Source organism: Vanacampus margaritifer, chromosome 6 (genome assembly GCF_051991255.1).
Source record: "Vanacampus margaritifer isolate UIUO_Vmar chromosome 6, RoL_Vmar_1.0, whole genome shotgun sequence".
Lineage (NCBI taxonomy): Eukaryota > Metazoa > Chordata > Actinopteri > Syngnathiformes > Syngnathidae > Vanacampus > Vanacampus margaritifer.
The window spans coordinates 15,166,488-15,189,816 of record NC_135437.1 but is presented as its reverse complement, the minus strand read 5'-3'; the positions used below and the strand labels follow the sequence as shown (position 1 = coordinate 15,189,816).

Genomic DNA, 23,329 nt, shown 5'->3' with positions numbered 1-23,329 from the left:
TGTTGAACGCAATTCGCCACTTTCAAGCGCGCACGTCTCCAATTTGGGCAAATCCATCAACCAAATGCTGTAGCGCAAGATGAGGTATTGAGTCATTTTACAATATAATACAGGCAATGGTTATCTTGCCGTGACCAGCAACTTTAATGCTAGCGTTATTTTGGTATGATTGACAAAATTACCTCTGATTGGTCAATCGCCAACGTGAGAAATTCTTGGCCTGCCTGAAATTTTCAATTCGTTTTGTCACTGAAAATAAACCGTTATCGGCATTACCAGACTATCATAATACATTTCATATATCAGGTAATTGATTCATGACATTGAGATCAAAATTATAGTTTGATGGACGTAGTAATCTTACCTTTTGTAGCGGATAAATTTACGATGAAAACCATTTATTTGATGCTTTCTGTTCTGATATTGGGCTGTCGTATACTTCCTGACATTGCCGCAGATGTTCCCCCATGCTAGCCTAAGTGTGACAGTTTGATGTGGAAAAGAGTTGTCGGAATTTAAAAAGTTACAATACTGCATACAGGCAGATTATTTTTATCCATCTGTGACAGAAGAAAGCCTTGCATGGTCTCTGTAAACATGGACGTGTTTGTGCTGAGTTGTATAGTTTATGTAGCGTTTAAATCCGAGGATCAGAATCACAAGAAAGCAAACGTCGGGCCGTGATGGATGGGACTCGTGGAGGGGTGACAGCCAAGCGACTGCGACGACCTCCAGGTGACCGTTGTCGTCAAAACAAAACCAAAAAAAACTTGCCGCGACAAACAAAAAGAAATGTTTTTTTTTTCTCGGGTTTATTCCTTGACATAAAAGTGCAAAAAGTGCTAATTAACCTCAGAGGAAGTCATTAAAAAGTTGGCGAGGGGGCGAGGCGTATCACAATGTAAATCATTGTTGACATTTTTGGCTGTGTTGTTAAGTAAACTGACATACAACGACATCATCTACTTCATCTCCTTCATCATCCACTTTATCTTACATAAGGGGCACAAATAAACAGAAAATATACTTTGTCATGTTGTTACTTCATTATATCTGCTTGCCAAGAATAATAAAATTGCCTTTCCAGAAAGTTTTTATACCACGCAACCCTTTCAACGAAACACCCACGATAGATTCAAGAAAACACTGACTTACGAGACGGACTGATGAATGTACTCAATCAGGGACACGTATCAAGGGAAAGCGCTAACATGTAAGCTTGTGTCCAAGTCCATTTGTATTAAGCGGCGTGTTGTTGTTGTGTTTTTCCCAACTGACAAGATAAATGCTGACGTTCCTGACAGGCTGAATGCAGAATGATGCTCACGCAGATGCATCGGCCCTGAGAACAGGCTGTGGGTTTAATGAGAGGTTCTGTAGGACTTGGCATCATCTAATAGAAGAGCGTGTTAATGCGCTTGTGTTAGCATTCCGCTAGCGACTGGGCTAGATTAGTAATTGAATGGAGAATGTTTTCATGTATACTCGGACATACTGTACAGTCGACTGCTTGGGTCATGATATCCATCTGATGATCACTCAGCAGTAGTTATTTTAACTCATTTCGATGTTTAGCTTGTTGAGTAGGTTAGGTTGTTTCTCCATTTGTCAGTTGGTAATTTTTATTTACTAGTAAGCTTAGATCGATAGATAGGTACATTGATTCCTTTCTTCGTTTCGTTAATGGGTTAGGTTATTCGACCCTTGTAGGTTTTTAAAAAAAAAGATTGTTTATTTAATCTGTTAACTCATTCACTGGCAATGACGGCTATTGACGTCAAAAATTAATTTTACCTATTTCTATTAGTTTAACATTTTTTCCACTTATGTTGACAAGAGTATGAAAACCTAGAAGAAGAAAAAATATTGTACATCTAGAACAGATATCAAATTTATGATTAATTTTAATCGCCTGATGCGATAAAAAAAGAAGAAGAAAAGATTATTAAAAATTAGGAGTGTCAGCCGATGAAATTTTTTAATCGTAATTAATTGCATGACTTCACGAGTTAACTCACGATTAATCACAAATTTTATTTCTGTTCTAAAATTACAATTACAATTTTTTATGTTTTCATTCTCTTGTTAACAAAAGGGTAAAAAATGTTAAATTAATAGAAATAGTTAAAAGGAATATTTGACGTCTATAACCGTCAATGGCAGTGAATGAGTTAATTAGATTAGTTTGTTGAATGGTTAGGTCATTTGTTCTTTGTTGGTCTGTTAGTTCAGTTGTTTCATTTGTTAGTTTGCTTACTTAAAATGTAATCTGTTCATTTGTACTGCTTAGTTAGTTAGTTAGTTAGCAAGTACTTTTATCGGGTGATTATTTTGTGTCACTTAGTAGTTTGTTTCGTAAGCCTTTGACCCTAATGAAGGTAATATGTATGAAAAATTGATTCATATTTTGTTAGTTTGTTAGGTCCAATTGTGAACTCTTTGGTCAGATAGTTGTTTGGTTATTTGTTCGTTTATTCCTTCATATGTTCTTTTAATTTTGGGATTTCTTTTCATTTGGGGGTTTATTTTGATAGGAAGGTGTTGATGTGTGTTCATTTAGTTGGTTGGTGAATTTGTTAATTAATTAGTTAGTTTAATTTGTTTAGGTTTAGGCCTTTAAAGTCCACTTGCATCATGGCCAAGCGGGGCCGCCGAAACCAACAAATGGAGTTGCAGCATTTTATTTTTTCTTAAAGCTTGTCGTGCGTGTAGCAGTTGGAACGACTGTAACCGGCCTTACCGCCACCTCCAGGACCGGAGTGAAACAGCAGCACCTTGCACGTCATTATTTTCCGAATCGGATGTGTTCAAGATGGTTTAACCTTGGTGAAGCTGCTTTGATGTAGCGGCTGTTTTGTTCAACTCATTTATGCTTTCACAGCAAAGAAAAAAAAAAACGAGTCAAGGGAATGACAAGCTGTAAGAGAAGCAGCTTCACGTTCAAGCGGGAGGCAACAAAACATCTTGAGGTGGTTGCAGGAAGGAGCCTGCCGGGGGCGCATCCTGATAAGCCGTTCTCCGCATGTCAGTAAACATCAGCAGAATGCAGGTCAGCGCAGACGGGCAGCTGTACGCCACAGGCACAACAGCGTGTAACGCTTAGCGTTTGGCTGAACGAGCAATATTACAGGTCGGGGGAGTCGGCGCTGGTGGGCTCGCGTGGTTTAACTGACTGGGCTGTTGTGTCAAAAGAGAACGCCCGCAGCCCGGTGGGTCGCTGTCAGACCCTCATAGACGTGCATACATAATAAAGCGAGATGCTTGCTACAAGCAGGGTGGCTCTTAAGCACATTTCCATGCGTCAGCTGGAGGAGGAAGCGGTAAACACATTATTACAAGCACGCTTTGACTTATCAGCCTCACACTCTTGAATGATTTGAAAAGATGTGCATGTTTTCATGTATTCTATTGATTTGCTGTCATGACATCAAACTAATGGATTAATCACATAAAATGCACTCAAAAATAGTGGATGAATGATTTCTCCCTGGTTTCCAGGTGCAGTAATTGATATGTAGACTTGTATTTGCATTAGGAATGATTGAAATGACCGACCTATGTCCAAGTCAATTTATGGTGCTGTGCATTATGAATGAGACTGAGTAATGTTTGCTTAGGGAAATAGTTGAAGTTGAAGGACCAAGCAATCAATGGTGCTGCACTCTATGACTGACAATCAGATTCCTGTATTAGTTCCAGAAGGGGAATTCGGTTTTACAATCAACCCATCCATCATAAAAAATATATGTAATATCTAATACAGTAAAGAAAATGAATAAAAAAAAATATATATTTTTAAACAATAATATCTTCTATGCAGCCCCACTGGTTTAAATATGGTATTCTGGTTAATACTGCGTTAGTGGAAAATGAGTTAAGCAGCGAAATCCAGTCGTTTTTGTCCATCTCGGGGGCGGCCATTTTGCCACTTGCTGTCGACTGAAGTAGACATCAATGTTGCTCGGGGCTCAGGCAACGACCTGAGCTGAGCTCTCACTGGTTGTTACCTGAGACACTTAAGCAACTTTGATGTCATCTTCAGTCGACAGCAAGTGCCAAAATGGCCGCCCCCTGAGATGGATAAAAATGGCTGGATTTTGCTTCATAACTCATATTCCACAAATGTAATTTTAATCTTAATATGTTTAGACTAGTGAGGTCACATATAGCATATTATTGTCAAGAAATGTTTACTTCCCCTTTAAGATGATAATGACAAAAGTTAGTTCAATGAATTTCTAGAATGATTCAGAATGATTGTCCCACATTGTTGTCATGAATGTCAGGTTGTGAATGAAATACGATGACATGCACAGCGTCCGCAGTGCTCAAAATCGGTCTCCCCCTTGATCAAATCCACAAAAAACGCATTAGACTACCTGCGCCAAAATTTAGACCTGCTCTTTCCTGTTTAGTAGTCCTCATCCCCGACCCGCACCTCTGCTCAAATCTGAGAAAAAACGATTTAACCGATTTAAAGTGCACTACAAAAACCCACACCAACTCCCACACACACTCCTTGGCTAACGCAAATCCCGGATGAGCTCCCATCTTAACGTGCTGATGCATGATGTTAGCCATGCGGGTAATAAACGTACCAGCAAATCATTGGTACTACGTGTTGTGATTGACAAGTCAACTGACCAATATTCAGTTGATGTTCATACTGTGGGTGTGTGTAAAGGGAACAAAACAGCACCAGTATAGCTTCCAAAAAATTTTCCCAGTGGTGCGCTATGCTCAAGCTATTTTCCATCCGTCCGGCGTTCCGCTGAGGAATTGTTATCTGCGTTGGCAGCCAAACGCAGAAAGGTCAAAACGAGCACGCCGGCGCCTGCGCCGTCGCAACGCCACTGAAGAGAAGTGGATGAAAGGATTCTATCGAAGCTTCTATTGAACTGACTGAGGGCTGCTTTTTTAATCAGTGTTCCTTTGGTCCATTTGATTGTTCTGTAAACGGCAGTTACAAAGCGAGATTGCTTTTTAAAGTGGAGCCACTTCGTCGTCAATCTGGCTGGCGTCATCAAAGTAGTTTTTTTTTAATGTGAAATAAAAGTCACACTCTCAATTAAAAACCATCACCGCTGAGCATGAAACATGACAAAAACGTAAAAATATGAATATCTGCACAGCACAGCCATTCAAAATGAGCGGCGAATTAAACACTAACCAGCCGACAAAGGACCAATAGATGAACGAGCTAGCCAACAACTCACTACTATATAACTAGCTGAGAAATAGATAAAAAAATCAACTAACTATATGATTAACCACACAAGCTACTCAACAAATAACGATCAGTGGAATAACCTAACAACTAACTGTATACAAACAAACTAGCTACTCAAATACCTAACTAGCTGAGGAGCTGGATGGACTAACTAAATTGACAATGAACAAAATAACTAAATGAGCAAGCTGGTAAAAGGTCAACCAATTAGTGACCTAACCAAGTACTTAACCAATAACCACCCAGCACACTTCCAGATTAATTGATAAAGGGAAAACTAATTAACTTAATGGATCAATTAACTAACAAACTAACCAGCTAAACAAGCTAGCTGCTAAAGGACAAATGTGTGAGAAATAATTAGAGTAGTATAAAGAAATGTATACGCAGTCAAAATAAATTTGCAAGAGCAAAATTGGATTTACAAAATGAAACAAATACAGTTTAAAAATTATGTAAAAATGTTGATATTGAAAATGTTTCATAAATGCACCAGTTAAAAAAATCAAAAGTTAAAACAATTTTACAAAACCATTTACAGAAGTAAAAAAAGTGGCTAGTTTACACTCTAAAAAAGTTGGGTCAACAGTAACCCAATTATGGATAAAAAATGGACCGATCCACTTTATGGGTCAATTTGACCCACCTTTGAGTCAAGAAATGGGTCTTTTAGTATAAAACTATTAAAACAACTCATAATTATTGGTCAGATCCTTTACTTGTGTCAAAAAATTGGGTCATTTTGTATAAAAACAACAACAAAAACAGAAAGTTGGGCCAAATTGTAATTGTAGTTGACCCGTAGTTTTTAGAGTGTAGAAACTAAATTCCAGCAGTAAAAGCAAATTTACAAAATTATAAGAATATTTTTTTAAAACATGTTTTTGTGAAAGCAACATATTATATAAAAGTACAAATTTGTTCTTTTGAAGCCCAACAACAATTACAAGTACAATCACAATAATACACTTTTTTTTTGTTGTTCAATAGGAATAAATTTAACTTTTCCAAAATTTCCTTTCTATTCTATTTCACAGAGTCCCTGAAGGCGACGCAACTTGTGATCGACGTTTAACGCGTGAGCCCTCGGTGCTCATCATGAAACGGATAATGACCCAGCATCGCCAAGCCAGCACGGTCACGCTGCGTTTTAAGAGCGATAATAAAGTGTTCCGAGAGGAGCCACTTCAAACTTAGGCCGGCTCTCGGCGACCCCGCCCCCCCTCGCCCCACCACCCTCTACCCCAACTCCCCCGACGTCGTAATCAGTTTAATTCAAATGTCACGCTGGCAGGGGCTTTTTCCATTGGTTTGCTGGGCCAAATCGGGGCCGTTGGTCCGCCGGTAAAAGGTAATGAAGGCAGCGCTGTAATTATATCCTTCAGAGGACCTTTTTTCTTTTTTTTCTCGCAAGAGCTCGCAGGCACTTATTGGAAATTTGCATTTGTAATGACTCCACTTTCCCCACTGCGCTTGCTCTGTTGTGATTCGCAATAAACAAAACAAGTGTGCCATGCCAGAGCGCCTGCAGCAGGAAATCAATAGGGAATTGTTTATTTTTAATCATCTGATACTTGGATCGAAGGGTGGGGGGAGGGAAGCGAAGGGAATCGCTGTTTCGGCGTGTTGTTCGTCAACAAAATTGTTGATAAAAACATCGACCTGCGTTCTGTCAAGCTGGCGTCCAAATCAGCAACGTCGAAATTCAACTTTGTGTTTTCATATTCAAGTTTCTTTCCAGCCTCATTCTACTATTCATCCCGGGCAGGACTACGTGACCATACATAATGGTCAAGTAAACAAACTAGCAACACTAGCAATACTAAGCTAGCAATGCGAGCATTAACGATAACAGGACCGGTAAAAGTTGGATCAGAACTTTTCCATTGGTGTCCTGACCCGGATTCCAACCGGTGTTGCTACATGGCTTATTGGAAATACAGTGTTACTAAAACACAAAATGTATCGGTTTCAGTTTTTATTTTTTGGAACATTCAATGAATTAAAAATCAAAAAAGGGTGAGAAACTTACCTGTCTGAAAAATCATGAAAATATTTGAAAAATTTTCTCGAAATCTGACTTTTATTCTTGAAAGAGATAAAAAAAAACTTTTTTTGCCCTGAAAATGTTTTCATCATCATTTTGTCATTTTTTATTTAATTTTTATTCTTGAAAACCATGATGTTTTTCTTGAAATAATACAATTAGAAGGCAGTGATTAATAGACAAAGAATTGAAATTATTTTACAATTTTTTTGATAATCAGTTAATTTTTTAGAGACCTTATGTAACCTAAAATTGTCCAAATCCTAAGAATTTCAGCCCCTCAGCAGTAAATATCCTCCTGTCCCATCTTTGTGTTGAATCAAAATGAGACATTTGCAAATATCTGCCTTTACTTTGGAAAACAATGATCAATAATTGTACCAATTTTCTGACGGATGTTACGGACCATACCATTTGTTAGATCAAAATCAATTCATGTCATATTGAAATAATGTCCTCCATTTAACTGAAGGAATAAAAAAAAATATTGATAGATTAATCAATTATTAAAATAATCATTAGTTGCAACAATTTTCCTCGATGAAGTAAAACACTATTTTCCCCCCACTGACATTTTTTTCTTTCTCTTTTCTACAAATTCCCTTCTCATTTTTTAAGAAATGTCTCAACACTGCTACCTTTCCCACAGAACCGCCTTAAAGCGGCTGCTTAGGAGCCACAGATCCATTTGAAAGCTCCCGAGAGTCAGCCTTTAAAATCAATTCAGTCTGGTTGCCTGCAGCGAGGTCATCAGGTGGCGCTGTTCTTCCCTCACACGATGATAATTCTTCGGGTCGCCCATAATAACACGTCAGAACACCTCATTCCCTTCACCCGTCTGTATCGCACCTCGTATGAATCCCATCCTGCGGCATATTTAACTGTTACGTCTCTATAATAAAATATTCAAATGGGCAAAGTGGAGGGGGGGGGGGGGGTAATGATGACATAGGAGCGCAGCGGGACTAAATTGGATTCTTGGGAAACGAACGGGAGTCTGGCGTGACGGATGAGGTCAGAAAGTGGGTCAGAAGCGCAGGTTGCTCGGCTGCACAAGTGGGCCGGGACTCCAAGACGGGGACTTTGTGTGCCGTGACAAATGACCCGGACGCTGCAGACTCCATCCACAGATTTTCCTGTACGCTTTTTTAACACTTCAACTAAATCAGCAGTAGATGATCACCTTTCCTCATTTAAAAGAATGGAAATGTCATAAATATGTTCCAGCCCCTCTTTAAAAAAAAAAACTTTTTGTAATGTTTAATAAGGAACATACCACTCAATAATATGTGATCATGTGACTAAGTAAGCTGCAGTAATGTTTGTCTTTTTTTTTAAGAGGATAAAGAATATATGCCAGTGAATATTATTTTATTGTCTGTTTACATTTATTGCTGCACCATTTTTGGTTCAAACCTATTCCTTAAAGCGTTAAGGCTGCCATATAGATGCTATTTATTAGCCCGTCTATGGTGTTTCTCATTATGTGTTAGCATTAGGCTAGTGGACTTAAAGACAAAAGTGTTGTGGTTGTTTTATACACATTATGTCTAGTCCTCTTTCTCTTCCGCAATAAGCAGTTTGAAGACTCTTTTTTTATATATATATATTTGCTGCCCTCAAGTTGAAGCAAGAAAAAATGTGGTGAAAATATGGTTTGTTGAAAAATCTGTAAATTGGGTTACTCCGACTCATATCACAAGGAAGCACTATTGTCTGTTTAATTTTTAAAGTTGCAATGCTCTTTATTTTATTTATTTTTTAGGAGAAAAAGAGCAGAACTTTTCTTGAATTTTTTCTTAAGGATAATGGGGGTTTTTTTAATCAAGAAAAATTCAAGATTCTAAAAACAATTAAATTGGATATTTTTATCTCTTGAACAAAAACATCTTGTCAATACATTAACACCTAAATAATGAAATCCCCCCAAAAAAAATCCATAAATAAATAAATATATACAGCAAGTATATATACAGTATGTAAATTCATCCAATAAAAATAATAAAACAACAAAGTACATGATGAACTGAAAAATAATTAAATAATGTAAAAAATGTATCAAAATGTAAAAATTCAAATAAGAAAATAGAATCAAATATAAAATAATAAAAGCACATGAAATAAAATGAAATAATAAATAATTCAATAACAAAATCAATAATATATATTATACACATGTCCAAAAGCAAATCATCCTTCAAGAGCACCAACTGAAAGCTGCTATATCATGTGCAAGGCAGACATCTTGAGCACGTGAGGCCACCAAAGAAAGAGCCTTGGAAGACCTTGAGGAGGGTCGTCGGCGGCGGAGTGGGGATGCGTGGGAATATTATCCGGCGGGGGTCAGAAGTCGAGCGGCTCGGTGCGTGAATATTCATCAATTTCACCCTTAAACTGTGCCGTGATTAATTGAGCCTGCGGTGTGATTCAAATATGAATGAGCTGCTTTCAAAGCCCAAACTCTCAGGGACGCCTCACACCGTCCCACGCGCTCATCTCTCATGCCTGCCGCGTCTCCTCGCTAGCTGCTTTATCTCGCTATGCTTTTATGCAGGTATGTGTGCGTATGTGTCTACCTGTAAAAGTGTGTGGGCATTATGAACACATCACGCACACTTCCCAAACAAATTTTGGGGGATTTTGGAGCAATCGTGTTTAAAGGCACTCCCCAACTTATGAAGACTCACAAACATTTCGGACATACAAACATTATGTGTTAGTTAAAATACAATAAATAATGTATTGTAATACTTCAGCAAGTTTGAGTTGAGACTTGTGAGCGTTGTTGCATGCTCTGTATGTGTTGCTGCGGGTGTGAAGGGGAAGTCGAGTCAAAACTGTTTTTTTACAATTATATGCAGCTCCACTAATATGAATTCTGATTAACTCATTCACTGCCATTGACGGCTATAGACGTCAAAAAATAATTCAAACTATTTCTATTAGTTTAAAAATCTTCCCACTTTTGTTAACAAGAATATAAAAACCCAGAAAAAATGTTTATTGTACATTTTGAACAGATGTAAAATTTGTAATTAATCATGACTTAACTATTGAAGTCATGCGATTATTTACAATAAAACAAAATAATCACCTGACGTGATAAAAAAAAAAAAAAAAAAAAGATTATTAAAAATTAGGGGCGTCAGGCGATTAAATCTTTTAATTGAAATTAATTGCATGACTTCACTAGTTAACTCACGAATAATCACAAATTTTATATCTGTTCTAAATGTACAATAATTTTTTTCCCTAGGTTTTCATACTCTTATTAACAAAAGTGGGGGGGGGATGTTAAACTAATAGAAATAGTTCAAATTAATTTTTGACGTCTATAGCCGTCAATGGCAGTGAATGAGTTAATATTGTGTTTGTGGAATATTAATTAAGCTTCAAAATCCACCTGTTTTTACTCATCCCATCATGTCGTGTAGGCTACTGTCACTTCCTGTTGGCTGAAAATGACATCAAAGTGTCTAATGCTGCATTCGAGGATGGTCGGAAGTTAGACTTTTCTGAGTTAAAACCAGAAAGTGTGTACAGGAACGCCCCCAGGAACTCGGAAATTGTGAAGTCGGAAAAAAAAAGGAACCCGACTTCACCGACGGACTACAAGTGACGTCACTCTACAACGGCGACCCCTTTGGAAACACAGACCGTGGATGGTAAACCATAATTTATTCAAGTATAAAATACGGTGAACTACTGAACTGTATGGAATGCTTATGAAATAAGATAAAAACAATAAATGAAGCAAAATTGCGAGAAGGTAAGTTTGCTGGAGGTCAAAATGAGTTTTGAGCACCAAAATAAAAAACAATTTATCACTATCCGGCATCCGCCATTTTAGTTGTTTACTTTCGCCTCGAACGCTTTCAGGTAAGAACTGCGGAAAATATCAACTCGGACGTACCTGTCTTCCGACCATCCACGAATGCAGTATAAGGGCTCACCTTGCAAACATCACATGACCAAACCCAGAAAATAGATGGGCCGTGATTGGCCATTACCTGAGCCATGAGCAACTGAGATGTCATTTTCACGTGGCAAAATGGTTGCCCCCTGAGATGGATAAAAACAGGTGGATTTTGCTGCTTAGTTCAAACCATAAAACATCATGTAAAGAATTGTTTGCTTACCCTTTACCTCCCCTGAACTGTTTTAAGGTTTTTAATTATTATAGCATTTATGCTAATTTCCTTTAGCCCGTCGATGGCACTTTACATTATGTTAGCGTTAAGCTAATACGATACGATACGATACAATACGATATACTTTTATTTTCCCCGTGGGGAACTTTTTCCTGGACTCCGTCCAGCTGCAGTTTACAGTAAGGAAAAAACAACAGAATAGAAAGAGATAAAATCAAAATTAAATAAGAAGTGCAGCAGGAGTTTACAGTAAGAAAAACAACAGAATAGAGAGAGATAATTAAAATAAATAATACACACACACTCCTATATATATATATTGCACCACTTAGTTAATGTCGGTTATTAAGCAATTTGATGGATGTCGGCAGGAATGAGTTCTTGTAGCGGTTCAGCCTGGTTCTGGGGGCCCTGAATCTCCTGCCGGAAGGCAGTAGCTGGAGCTCATGATGCAGAATGTGAGTCGGGTCAGTAACAATTTTCTGTGCCAGTCTGGTGACGGACTGCTCATAAAGCATCTGTAGGGAAGGATGATTCCTGACCCCCATGATCTTCATGGCAGTCCGCACCAGACCGGCAATCTGTGACCTTGACTGCACAGTCAGGTTGCCGTACCAGGCCGCAATGCCGTATCTGATGATACTTTCCAATGCAGCCCGGTAGAATAGAGTGTTTGTTATGGTTAGGTTCAACATTTTGTTAGTTTTTTTTGCTTATTATTATTATTATTATTTTTTTTTACTATTATTATTATTATTATATTTAATTATATTGTTTTATTCACATTTAACTTTAATTGGGAGACAAGAGTGACATATAAACAGAAGTAATGGCACTTTGAGGACTCTTGCTGTGTGATTATGACAATTTCCGAACGGAATACGTAACTATAAATGATAAAAATGAAATATGCCACTTTAAAAAAAAAAATTTGTGGCTCAAACAACATTGGTCGAATAGCATTTCTGATTGGTATTTGCTGGGGATTTTGTGTATGTGCGCGCGTTTGTGTTTTTTAAATGGAATGCATGTGTAAAGGCAGATGCAGACTGTCAGGATAATAATAATAAGTTTTTGCTCTTGAGAATTTCTAATGGATAAAGATGGATAAAAGGTCACTTTACAGGGGTAGGGGGGCTTGGAGGAATGTTGTTTTCTCAAATACAACTATCTTGTGGACACATACAACTTTTCCTTCTAAAGAATGTTCCTTGTCTCTTCCCCCAAAAAAATTTTAAATCCCTGAAAAAATCCTCAAGCAAAATGTTACTTTATTCTCTAAAATATTTCTTTTTTCCCACTTTTCCAACACAATTTTTTTTCATAAAGGGCTAGAATCTCCTTTTTTTGTGTATTCTATTTTTTCACGTGACCCTAACCCTTGCAAAAGTCGATTGGCATGCCTGAACAGATTGTTATTTGAATTTTAGTTGTGTACTGCATGTAGCAGCCTGTCTAAGAGAACTTCCTTTTGATACCACACACGCACACACAATGTCCGCTCCAATTCCTGTGTGTGTGTGTGTGTGTGTGTGTGTGTGTGTGTGTGTGTGTGTGTGTGTGTGTGCGCGTGTGTGCGTGTGTGTGTGTGCGTGTGTGCGCTAGTAGGTTTGATGGAGGGTCCACTCCAGTAGGGAAGCCGAGGGAAATGCATCACTCTAAATAAGAGTGCTTAGAGTTGGCAGCGAGGCTGGCAGGGCCCTCGTGAGGACTGCGGGCGGACAAATGCATCGCACACGCGCGCACACACAAACAGACACACAGAGACACACGCACACGGCGCAACCTTTAGCCGGGATAAAGAGGATAATAAGTCAGAGGCGGCGCTGGATGTTGGCCCAGCAGGTGGTCTCCATCCTCAGAGCGGGTCGAGAGTCTTTTGGTCTTCCGCCATCATGGAGGAGTCAGTGAAGAGGAGACGAATCCAGCCCCATCCACTAAAAGGTGCCCCATAGTGAGTTTGCCATTTTGTAGTCTTGATTCAATGTGTGGTGAGTACAGGTTATATGGCCTATAGTGACCCCAGTATATCCTGCAATATATCCTAAAAAGCAGCGAATAACCGTTGGTCACCAGAAAGGCAAACGCAAAATGACTGCACTCTAAAAAGAGAATTTTTAAGATTAAACAGAGAATTGTTGACCAACTTAATAAAATTGCTTCAAGTGGTAACACGCAATTGAATTAAGTTAATATATTAAGTTTAATGAAGTCATAATGAATTAAACTTAATATATTCACTTTGGATTAACTCAATAATATATCACTTTGGATTAACTTAATTGGTTCAACAATTCTCTTTTTAGAGTGCACATGTGCTGTTTACAAAAATGGAGCCAAAGGACTCTAAATCGTAGCCCCTTCAGACCTGCCTTTTTTTTTGCTGGGCAAAATGTATTTTTTTTTTATGTGCTGATTTGGACTCTTTTCCCACATAAGAACAACTTGGAGATTTTTTGGAGGGTTATCTCAACTTTTTTGTTGTTATAGTGGACGCCCGGATAATATGGCTGTAACGTGTTGCAAACTTACTTGCTTATATGCTAACATTTTTAACATGAACATCATACAAATCAACTTGTGATTGTGATTGGTTAGTTAAGATCCATCATCCAAATGATGCATTTTATTGGTTTAGACACACAAATATGTCATGTCCAATGCAACCATCTATGGGTCTGAAGGGGTTAAAAGATTGTTGACCTGTTTCAAATCCCATACAAAGATTTTTTAAAAAAAAGGGGCTTTTTTTTTTTACTTTATCTCTTATCTATTTTTTAATCGAGTTGTAAAGGTAGGTGGCATTAATGGTGGAAAGGTTTTAAAATTATTCCATTTTGGTCTCATTATTTACCACACAAAACCCAGCATTTCAGCAGGGGTGTGTAGACTTTTTATACAAACCACAAAATGCAGCTGCCTATTCTCACTGCTTTTGTTGTAGTAACACACTCTCAAACAATCCTTCCATCCATTTTCTAACACCAAACATAAATACATGGGTTTTCCTCTCTTCCTAAACATCCGTCCATCTGTTTTCTCCCACTCTGCTTTCCTAACATCCATCCATCCATTTTCGACCGCTTATCCCATTCCCAAGGATCCATCCCTCTATTTGCTACCTGTTGATCCTGCTCATAATCATCTACTTACTTCTGGATATCAGTGCAGAAATGTGTCACAAAAAGACAAATGGCGGCAAGTTAGCGGCTCCATTAAGAGTTAGGTGCATGCAGCTGGGGAGGTCCCGTTTCCCCCCTCCGAGTCTTGCATGTAGGGAAGCGATGACCTTTTTTTCCCCCGGCGTTTCGGTGCTTCATCACTGTCTGGCCAGGAAACGTTTCAGCGCCAAGGTAGGGGCCAAAGATAAAGTGGACGGCTCTATCCAGGGATGACCCCCCCAACCACACACACACCCCACACCCCCATATGCTGACTCGGGCGACCTATCCCATTAAGTGCTGGGTCAGCAGATAGCAGGGCGTTCACCTTTGCTGCCACATCGTCCTCGTTTGAGAGGGTAAAACCAGTCAGCATCTTTTCTCCCACTGCACACAACTTTTCATTGAACAATATGTTGTATCCGCCATCTTGATTTTGAATAATATTCCATATCCACTCTCATACAGGCACAACAGAACATACTGGGAAAGTTCTTCCTCAGGTCATTGAATCGGTGGAGGCTGGTGTCTACGGATCGCACTCACTGTGTGGATTTCACTTTCCTTTCTTTTCTTTGGTCCTTCCTCGGGTCTCCTGACGGCCTCACGACTCTGGAAGTGTTCGGTTTAGGTGAACGGTATGGGATTTTTTAATAGGTTTTAGGTGAACTAATGAATACACACACACACGCACACACGCACATACACATTCTCACCCACATACAAAATAACATTAAAAAAAAAAAAATTAAAAGAGAGAGCAATGATGATGACATGTCAAATCGGTAAAATTACCGAATGAACAATACTGAACTCTCCAGGAAAAAAAAAAAGGAACATACTGGGAAAGTTGATCCCGACTGATTTTGAATGTTATTCACTCATGTTGCCGTACAATAAAACACTCACTGGTAAAGTATCGTCAGCATAGCAATGAAAATTAAGTCCATGCTGTCGAATAATCTAACCAGGGAGAAACATGTAGATGGTGAAGAGGAGAGGCCCAAGGACAGAGCCTTGAGGCACTCCTTGATTAACTGGGGCAAGAGGGGAGCTGGAGTAGTTTATAGTGACAAACTGTGTCCTGTTGGCAAGATATGACTGAGACTACTTGGTGGTCGGGATGGAGCGGCGGATGGTGTCAAAAAAAAGTCTCACTACTATTTTTTTCTGAACGCACATTGTAGGGTTTCATAGAGCGAGTTCATCATTTGACATGTTCTGGTGGTGGCAAGTACATAGTAAATTCTGTACAGCAAATTTGGCTATGTTCGTGGCACACTGCAGGCAAATGCGACCCAGATTGGATTTTTTTTTTGACCTGTATCTGACTCTTTTTTTTTTTTTATGTCAATCCGAATGGCTCAATTCCAATCTTTTTCATATCCGTAATAATCACTTAAACTTAAAGCATAAAGTTGACAGCTCAATTACCATTAAATACGCGCGGCAATGACTGACGTCATCGTTGGAAAGGATGGGGGGGGGCTCGAACAGGCTCACCTTATTGACTTATAATTTAGTATGTGGCCCTGACACACTCGACCATACGTATTTACTTTTGCAAACACAGCATTGTGAGTGACGCTGTATCGTCTTCTGCGCATGCGGGTCACTTTGGGGATGCATGACGTACACACAGCAGACAGATTGAGGTCGCAATTAATAGGTATTGTGAACGCTTACTACACGTTTGACTCTATTTAGAGTAATTTTGACTCTATTTAGAGTGAAACCACTCAGTTCTAGACTAGCCTAATATTTACTCTTTGAAGAAAGTAGAATAAAGAATAAATTTAAAAAAAACACGTTTGAGGAACGAATTTATCTCCTTATGACCTTCAGCTTGGGAGACTGCCACACTATGCCCCTCCTACTGTTTGCTTATATCCAAGAGAAAACATTTTTGGTCTCTTGTAGATGAAGATTCCAGCTGAGACGAGCGCAGGTCGTGAACCATTAAATGACATTTCTTTATTTTTCAATTATTTATTTTACTCTCTTCCAATTGTAAATATTACTCTAAACCTGAGTCTATTTGGCCCCACTCTAAATAGAGTCAAATTTACTCTACAGAATTGATTGTGTAGCGAATGATCTTCCCAGGTATCTTGTTGAGGGTTGCAAATGAGCTAGAAGTTATTGTCCTGGTTTTTGAGGATGGGAGTAACTGAGGCATGTTTTGAAACAAGTGTCACTTTTTTAATGAGGTATTGATGATGTGTAGTCAGGTAGGCCTTTAAAAAGGATTGTGGGAAAGGGGGCCAGGCAGCAGGTGGAGGCTTTGGCCCTGCTGAACAACTCAGTAACATCAACAGGGGAGAAAGGAAAGAGGAGGATCACTTTCCTTTCTTTCCTTTGGTCCTTCCTCGGGTCTCCTAACGGCGTCACGGCTCTGGCTGGGTTCTGAAGTGTTCGGTTTAGGCGAACGGGTATGGGGTTTTTTAATAGGTTTTAGGTGAACTAATGAATACACACTCACACGCACGCACACGCGCACATGCACATACACATACTCACCCACATAATAAAAATAAAAATAAAAATAAAAATAAAAATAAAAATAAAAATAAAAATAAAAATAAAAATAAAAATAAAAATAAAAATAAAAATAAAAATAAAAATAAAAATAAAAATAAAAAAAGAGAGAGAGCAATGATGATGACATGTCAAATCGGTAAAATTACCGAATGAACAATACTGAGCTCTCCAGAAGAAGAAGAAAAAAAAAAAGGAACGAGGAGGATGCATGAAGGGAGTGACAACCTCTGACTGGGATGAGGGAGGAGCCAGGTGGTTGACCTGTGGCCGGATGGGGAGGGAGCAGATATGGCAGTGGGTAGCTGCTGGTGGATTCCACTTTGCCTTTTGCACAATATCACATATCTACATTCCTTCTAACACACATAAATGGTCAAACCCTATTGATTTCAACTCATTTCAACAAATTACAATCTGGCACTTTTGAACCCTATCACTTTTGAGTAATCGCCATCCTCACTCAAACACACTGCCGTTGTTGAACTTTATTGATTTTGAATGACGTTGCAAAAACAAGACACTCCGAAAGTTGATCCCTGTTGCTTTCTGTAATGGTATCACGTATCACCATCCACTTTTGAACCCGATTGATTTTGCATTGATATCACATACACACGCACACTCACTGAGAAAGTTTAACCCTATTGATTTTGAATGACACAGCAGAAACAATTAAACACACAAAGGCACTTTTGAACTAAACACACAAAGGCACTTTTGAACTATTGATCTCGAATAAGATGCCCACTCTAATTGCAGCACAACAAAGAACAAAAAATGATTTTGTCCTTTCTCGTCTTCTTCAGTGGTGCTTTCATTTTTTTGTGTTTACGCGCCACACACACTCTCTCTCTCTCTCTCTCTCTCTCTCTCTCTCTCTCTCTCTCTCTCTCTCTCGCGCACTGCCGTTTGACAAATGAGCAGGAAGACCGTTAAGAAATGTCATGGGCGTCATTATGAGACAGATAATCACAGCGGCCCGCTTCCAAAGTCAAAACTGCCTTGTTTTTTTGTTTTTTTATTCGCATCATTAGGCCAGGACACAACATCGCACGGCTGACACCAGAATTAGCACTTGATGCATCGCGCCAACGCAAAAAATAGCATTTGAAACCGAGCGCAGGACAACTTGTCATTAAGTTGCTGATGATTACAAATGAGCTAGCTGTTGCGTCGCTAACGATAGACAATTAAAACTGCCACCTAACCAGGGCTGGACTGGCCATCTGGCAAACAAGGCAGATGCCCGGTGGGCCAGCGTCTTTTGAGGCCGATGCGGTGCATTTTAATTATTATTTTCCTCCATTTTAGTCCACAATTTAGAGGGAGTAGTCCATTAATCCATTTTGAATATAGATAACTAACTGAAGCAACATCAGACAATATCAGTGGCAGATCTATGTTTTAGGCGGGGTGGTCAGTAGTCGGGGGCCAGGCCAGGCTGGCGAGTTTAAAGGGAGTTGCCAGGGAGGATTTTTATTGTGCCAGTCCAGCCCTGCACCTAACCATTCAAACGAACTAAGCTAGCGGTCAAGATCAAGTATACAGTTAATAATAATAATGGAAACATCAAAGTCAATGTAGTCTTAAATTAACCCAACTTGTTTTTGTAAACTTTAAATTAAGCTGTTAACTAACCTAATGCACTTTGGTAAACATCAAATATAGTTTAGTTATGTATGTTATGTAAATAAAACAAAAACAGTTTAGTACTCAGTAAACTAACATCAAACACAATCGTACTTTTGTGTTTTGGTAAACAAAAACGTTTCATCTTCAATTAACCTATGATGTACATCAAAGACAATGTTAGGTCTTCAGGTAATGTTTTTATAAGCATCAAAGACGTTTTCAGTTACCCCTATACAAACTTAAAAGAATGCATACGCTCTTATGCATTTTTGTAAATATTAGTGACAACTCAATTAAGATAACATGCCTTTTTTGTTAAACGCAAAGACAATTCTGTCTTTAATTAACTAAATGTGTTTTTTTTTGTACAGTAAAAAAACAATGTAGTCTTCAGTTAATGTTTCTGTAAACCTCACACAATGTACGATTTTCCGTTTTGTAAACATAACTTTTGTAAATATCAAAGACAATTTACAGTTTTCAAGAAACCTGACATACGTTTTGTAGACAAAGACAATTTAGTCTTCAATTACCCCAATGCGCGTTTTTGTCAATGTCAAATATAGAACGTCAACAAACAAAACACATATTTAAAATATCAAACTCAATTTAGTCAAAAGGTAATTTTACATTTTTCATCAACATCAAAGACAAGTTAAAACCATCAACAAACCTATACAGGTTAATGTAAGTTTTGTTAAACATCACAATCTTTTTTCAATAAACTAAGTACAGTTAGCACATCAAAGACAATCCGTGGTCTTCAGCGACCCGTTTTCATCGACATCAAAGACCATTTACTGTAGTCTTTACCAAACCTAAAGTACAGTATGTGCTGTGTGATTATCAAAGGCAATTTAGTTTGATTTGTTCTCCTTGTATTAATGTCCTGGCTGTAAAGTTGATGTGAGAGCGGCAACAGGCGGGACATAACTGGGCCGCAATGCCAGACTCGGGCCCCCGTCCACCAACCTGTGCTCCTGACCTACTTTCCTGGCCTCATCCGTCACGCTGGAATTGTCCCCCCATGAATCCCATTTATCGCTCCCGGCCCTTTTTTTTTTTTTTATTATTACCAACCATCCACTCCGACATTTGAATATTTCATCACTGCGCGGTAGCGCTTTCAACACGGAATGTGATTTAACCGCAGCGGCAGTACACGCGAGTGACAGCGTGATTATTGCTGTCAAAAAATGATGCATGGCCTGTGCCGTAACATGGAGCGATGAGACGGGAGCACGACGGCCCTCGCAACTCGTAAATTTCCCGCGTAAGGAGGGAGAGACTTGGCGTTTGTTTTCCTTTCTTTTACAGATTGATTAGTAGATCAGGAAGGCAGGCTAATTCCCTAGAATATTACTACAGTGGTACCTCGGATTTTGAACATAATTCGTTGCTGCGAAGTGTTCAAAGTCCGAATTGTTTAACATCCGAAACATTTTTTCCCATAGGAAATAATGTAAATGCAATTAATCCGTTCCGATTCGATCTGTGACTCAAATCCGTGATCCAATCCGAACCATGACTTTTGTGATCCTTTGCTGTCACCGTCAGTACTTAATCTCTCCTGACCTGTTTGTGGGGGCGCTAATCCCTAAATGGTGGTAAAGTAGGCAGAAGCATCCAAATGCCAAATCTATCAAATTTCCGATTTATCTCTAATAATGTAAATGACAACCCTTGTTTCTATTCGACGCTTGAGCAATAAAAAAAAATTAAATTCCTCTTCAAATGTTTGAGGATTATTGAATGTTAAAGCAAGAATCCATGTTTGAAAAAATAGTTTCAGTATAGTCAAACGATTCATGGTGGAAATGCCAAACAATCTCGTTTCTATTCGGCACTCAAGCAGTAGTTATCTCATATTGATCATTATTGAACATCGAAGTGAGAACCCTATTTCTTAAAATAAAATGTAAAAGTAAAAATGGCACAATACCTTTTCCAAATGTCAAATCTTATGGCTTCTATTCGGCGCTCGAGCAGTCATTATTTCAGAACAGTGTCCTCGAAGGTCATCACGACGCTTGTGACCCCAACAGTGAGTGGGAAAAAAGTGGTAGAGTAAAGTCCAATCCTTCACTATGGAAATGCCAAACCTTCTTGCTTCTATTCTGCGCTCGAGCAGTATACTGTACATTTAAAAAAAAAAAAAAACTTTTGAGGTTTGTAGCCCATTTTAAAGAGAAGGAAGAAGGAAGGAACATCACCAAACGGGTAGTTCGGATCACTGTTGGGTAGAAGGGGTGTTAGCTAGAACTATGCTACGCTAAAACTCAGCAAGCAATTAGGGGTTAAAGGTCTCTGGCAGCAGATGTGTTGTTGTTGTGCAGCTGCAGCCCGCCTGCGAGCGTCGATCGATACCGGCGGATACGGGCCATGAGGGGGGCCGCCCGCCTCCCCCCTCTGGGCCCCCGGGGGAGTCAATCACATGGTCACATGATCAATACTCAACGTATTTCACCTTTATTAGCTCTGCAGCAGCAGCAGTCACGTTTTCCTCCTGCTCTACGTAACCACTTTTTTTTTTATGGATATAGTTCTTGTTTAGACATTTTGAAAATTACATTTTTTTTAGTTTTTTTTTTTTTTTTTTTACTGCTTGAGTGCAGAATAGAAATAAGATTAGGAAATTCCCCTGCGACAGTACTTGACTGTATCGATGCCACTTTTTTAAATGAACAGGATTTTTGCTTGGACATTTAATAATCTTTCAATGGTTGCAGATTAAATGAACACTTGAACTGCTCGAGTCCAGAATAGAAACAAAAAGGTTAGGCATTCCAATTTTGAAGGGTACTTAACTGCTACAGTACCGCTTTTTGAATAGACTCTATTTGGAGTGCCAAATAGAAACCAGGTGTTTTGGCATTTCAACACAAAGAGCAGCAGGTTGGAGGCGCACAATGAATAATTGTACAGTCGTCGCGGTTAACACCAGCCAAATGTGTGCAGGTTATCTTCTCAGAGGCGGATCAATAGAGCCCAGCTCACAAACCGCAGCGGGGGTTTACCGCCATTGATGCTTCTGGGCCTGCAAAACTGTCTCAAAAGAGAAAAGGGGTCAGGTGACAGAACTGTTTCAGTGCCAGGAAAATGACTGCAAAATGAAAGTTAAAATTACAAGAAGACAGGGGGGGAAGATACTAGACAGAGACGGACTGAAAATATGAAAAAATCAATACCTTTTATGACTTTGTTTTTTACTGCTCAGGTGACAAAAACAAAAGGGGAAAAATATTGGCGGGAGGTAAAAAAAAAAAATAAAAAAACACCTTTAAATTCGATAGTTCCTTTTTTTTCTTACTGCCTCAGTGCCTGAATAGAAAACACAAAAAAGCCGGTTGGGAAAAATCTATAAATTTTAAGATTGTTAATAAATGAATAAATAAATGGCAAGGACCAAATAAAAACAAGATTTTTTTTAATTTCATTAATTTTTTTTACCACTCGAGCAGCAAATGTAAAACAGGACTGAGACTGGAAGAAAACAAATCATTAAATTTAAGTTCAATAATTTAAGTTAAATTAAAATTGTACTGCTTGAGTGCCAATGAGTAAACAAGACAAAGAATAAAAATAAATAAAAATAAATGAATTTGAAGTTTTTTTTTTAACCGCTTGAGGTCCAAATAGAAATATATTTTAAGTAGATTTAAAAATAAATAAATAAAGTAGAAAACAGGACACAGACTGAAAGAAGAAAATAAAATAAAAATTTAAGCAGCAAAACACAGAAATTACATTCAAAGAATTTAAAACTTATTACCGCTTTAGAGACTGCCGGGGAAGGGGGGACTTTAAAACATTTTAAGAGAATTTTTGTTTTATCATTTAAGTGCCAAATAGTTGACCTCCGTTCTATTGGTTGTTCTTTACCATTTGAGGGAGCCAGCTGAAACCAAAAGGAGGTCACATGGACCACCAGGGCCACCCCTTTCACGCGTGTAATAAATCTTATTTTCCCAGCAGCCGACTCGTATTTTGCCACAGGAAACGCTTGCAGATGGCGCACGAAGTCCACACAACAGCCTAACAAATGGAAAAAGTAAACGAAGTGGACAGTTGCTCCCCAAGTGGAACATCCGGCAGGTTCCGCCGTTCTGGAGAAAATAAATAGGTTCGTCTTCTTCTTGGGGGACATAATGAAAGAAATACATTGAAGTTCCAACACGACAAAAGAAAAAAAAATGCTGAAGTCATGATGTGAGTGTCCTGGTGTTGCTTGTGCTTAGCATGCGGACCACTTTTGAGAATGACATCATACTTTTGGTCATGTTTTTCTCAGGTGAGAGATGTCAGGAATTTGCTGTCAGCAAAAGTCAAAATTTTGTGAGAATAAAGCTGTTTTTTATTAGTATACAAAGTTGAGTACTGCAAAAGAAACTGTAATATTACATCAAAAACAAAAGCTTTTTTTTTTTTTTTTACAATAAACTCATTGCATCATACCCTCTCAAATCTGGTGAGGGCAAGCGGTTAAGAAAATGGATGGATGGATGGATGAGATACGCTCATGAAATTATGATACAAAAATGTTTTATCCTTACATCCTGTTTAATTA

The 23,329-nt window shown here is 38.6% G+C and overlaps 1 protein-coding gene across 1 annotated transcript in view; it reads left to right on the top strand.

Annotated features, from left to right (window-relative positions):
• The first annotated feature begins 14,712 nt into the window (after window positions 1-14,712).
• Window positions 14,713-23,329, top strand: part of eif4g2b (eukaryotic translation initiation factor 4, gamma 2b) — a 27,144-nt gene continuing 18,527 nt past the window's right edge. Inside the window, exon 1 of the mRNA XM_077567282.1 lies at window positions 14,713-14,781. Coding sequence (XP_077423408.1) covers window positions 14,713-14,781 — 69 coding nt within the window. The remainder of the gene's footprint in view (window positions 14,782-23,329) is intronic.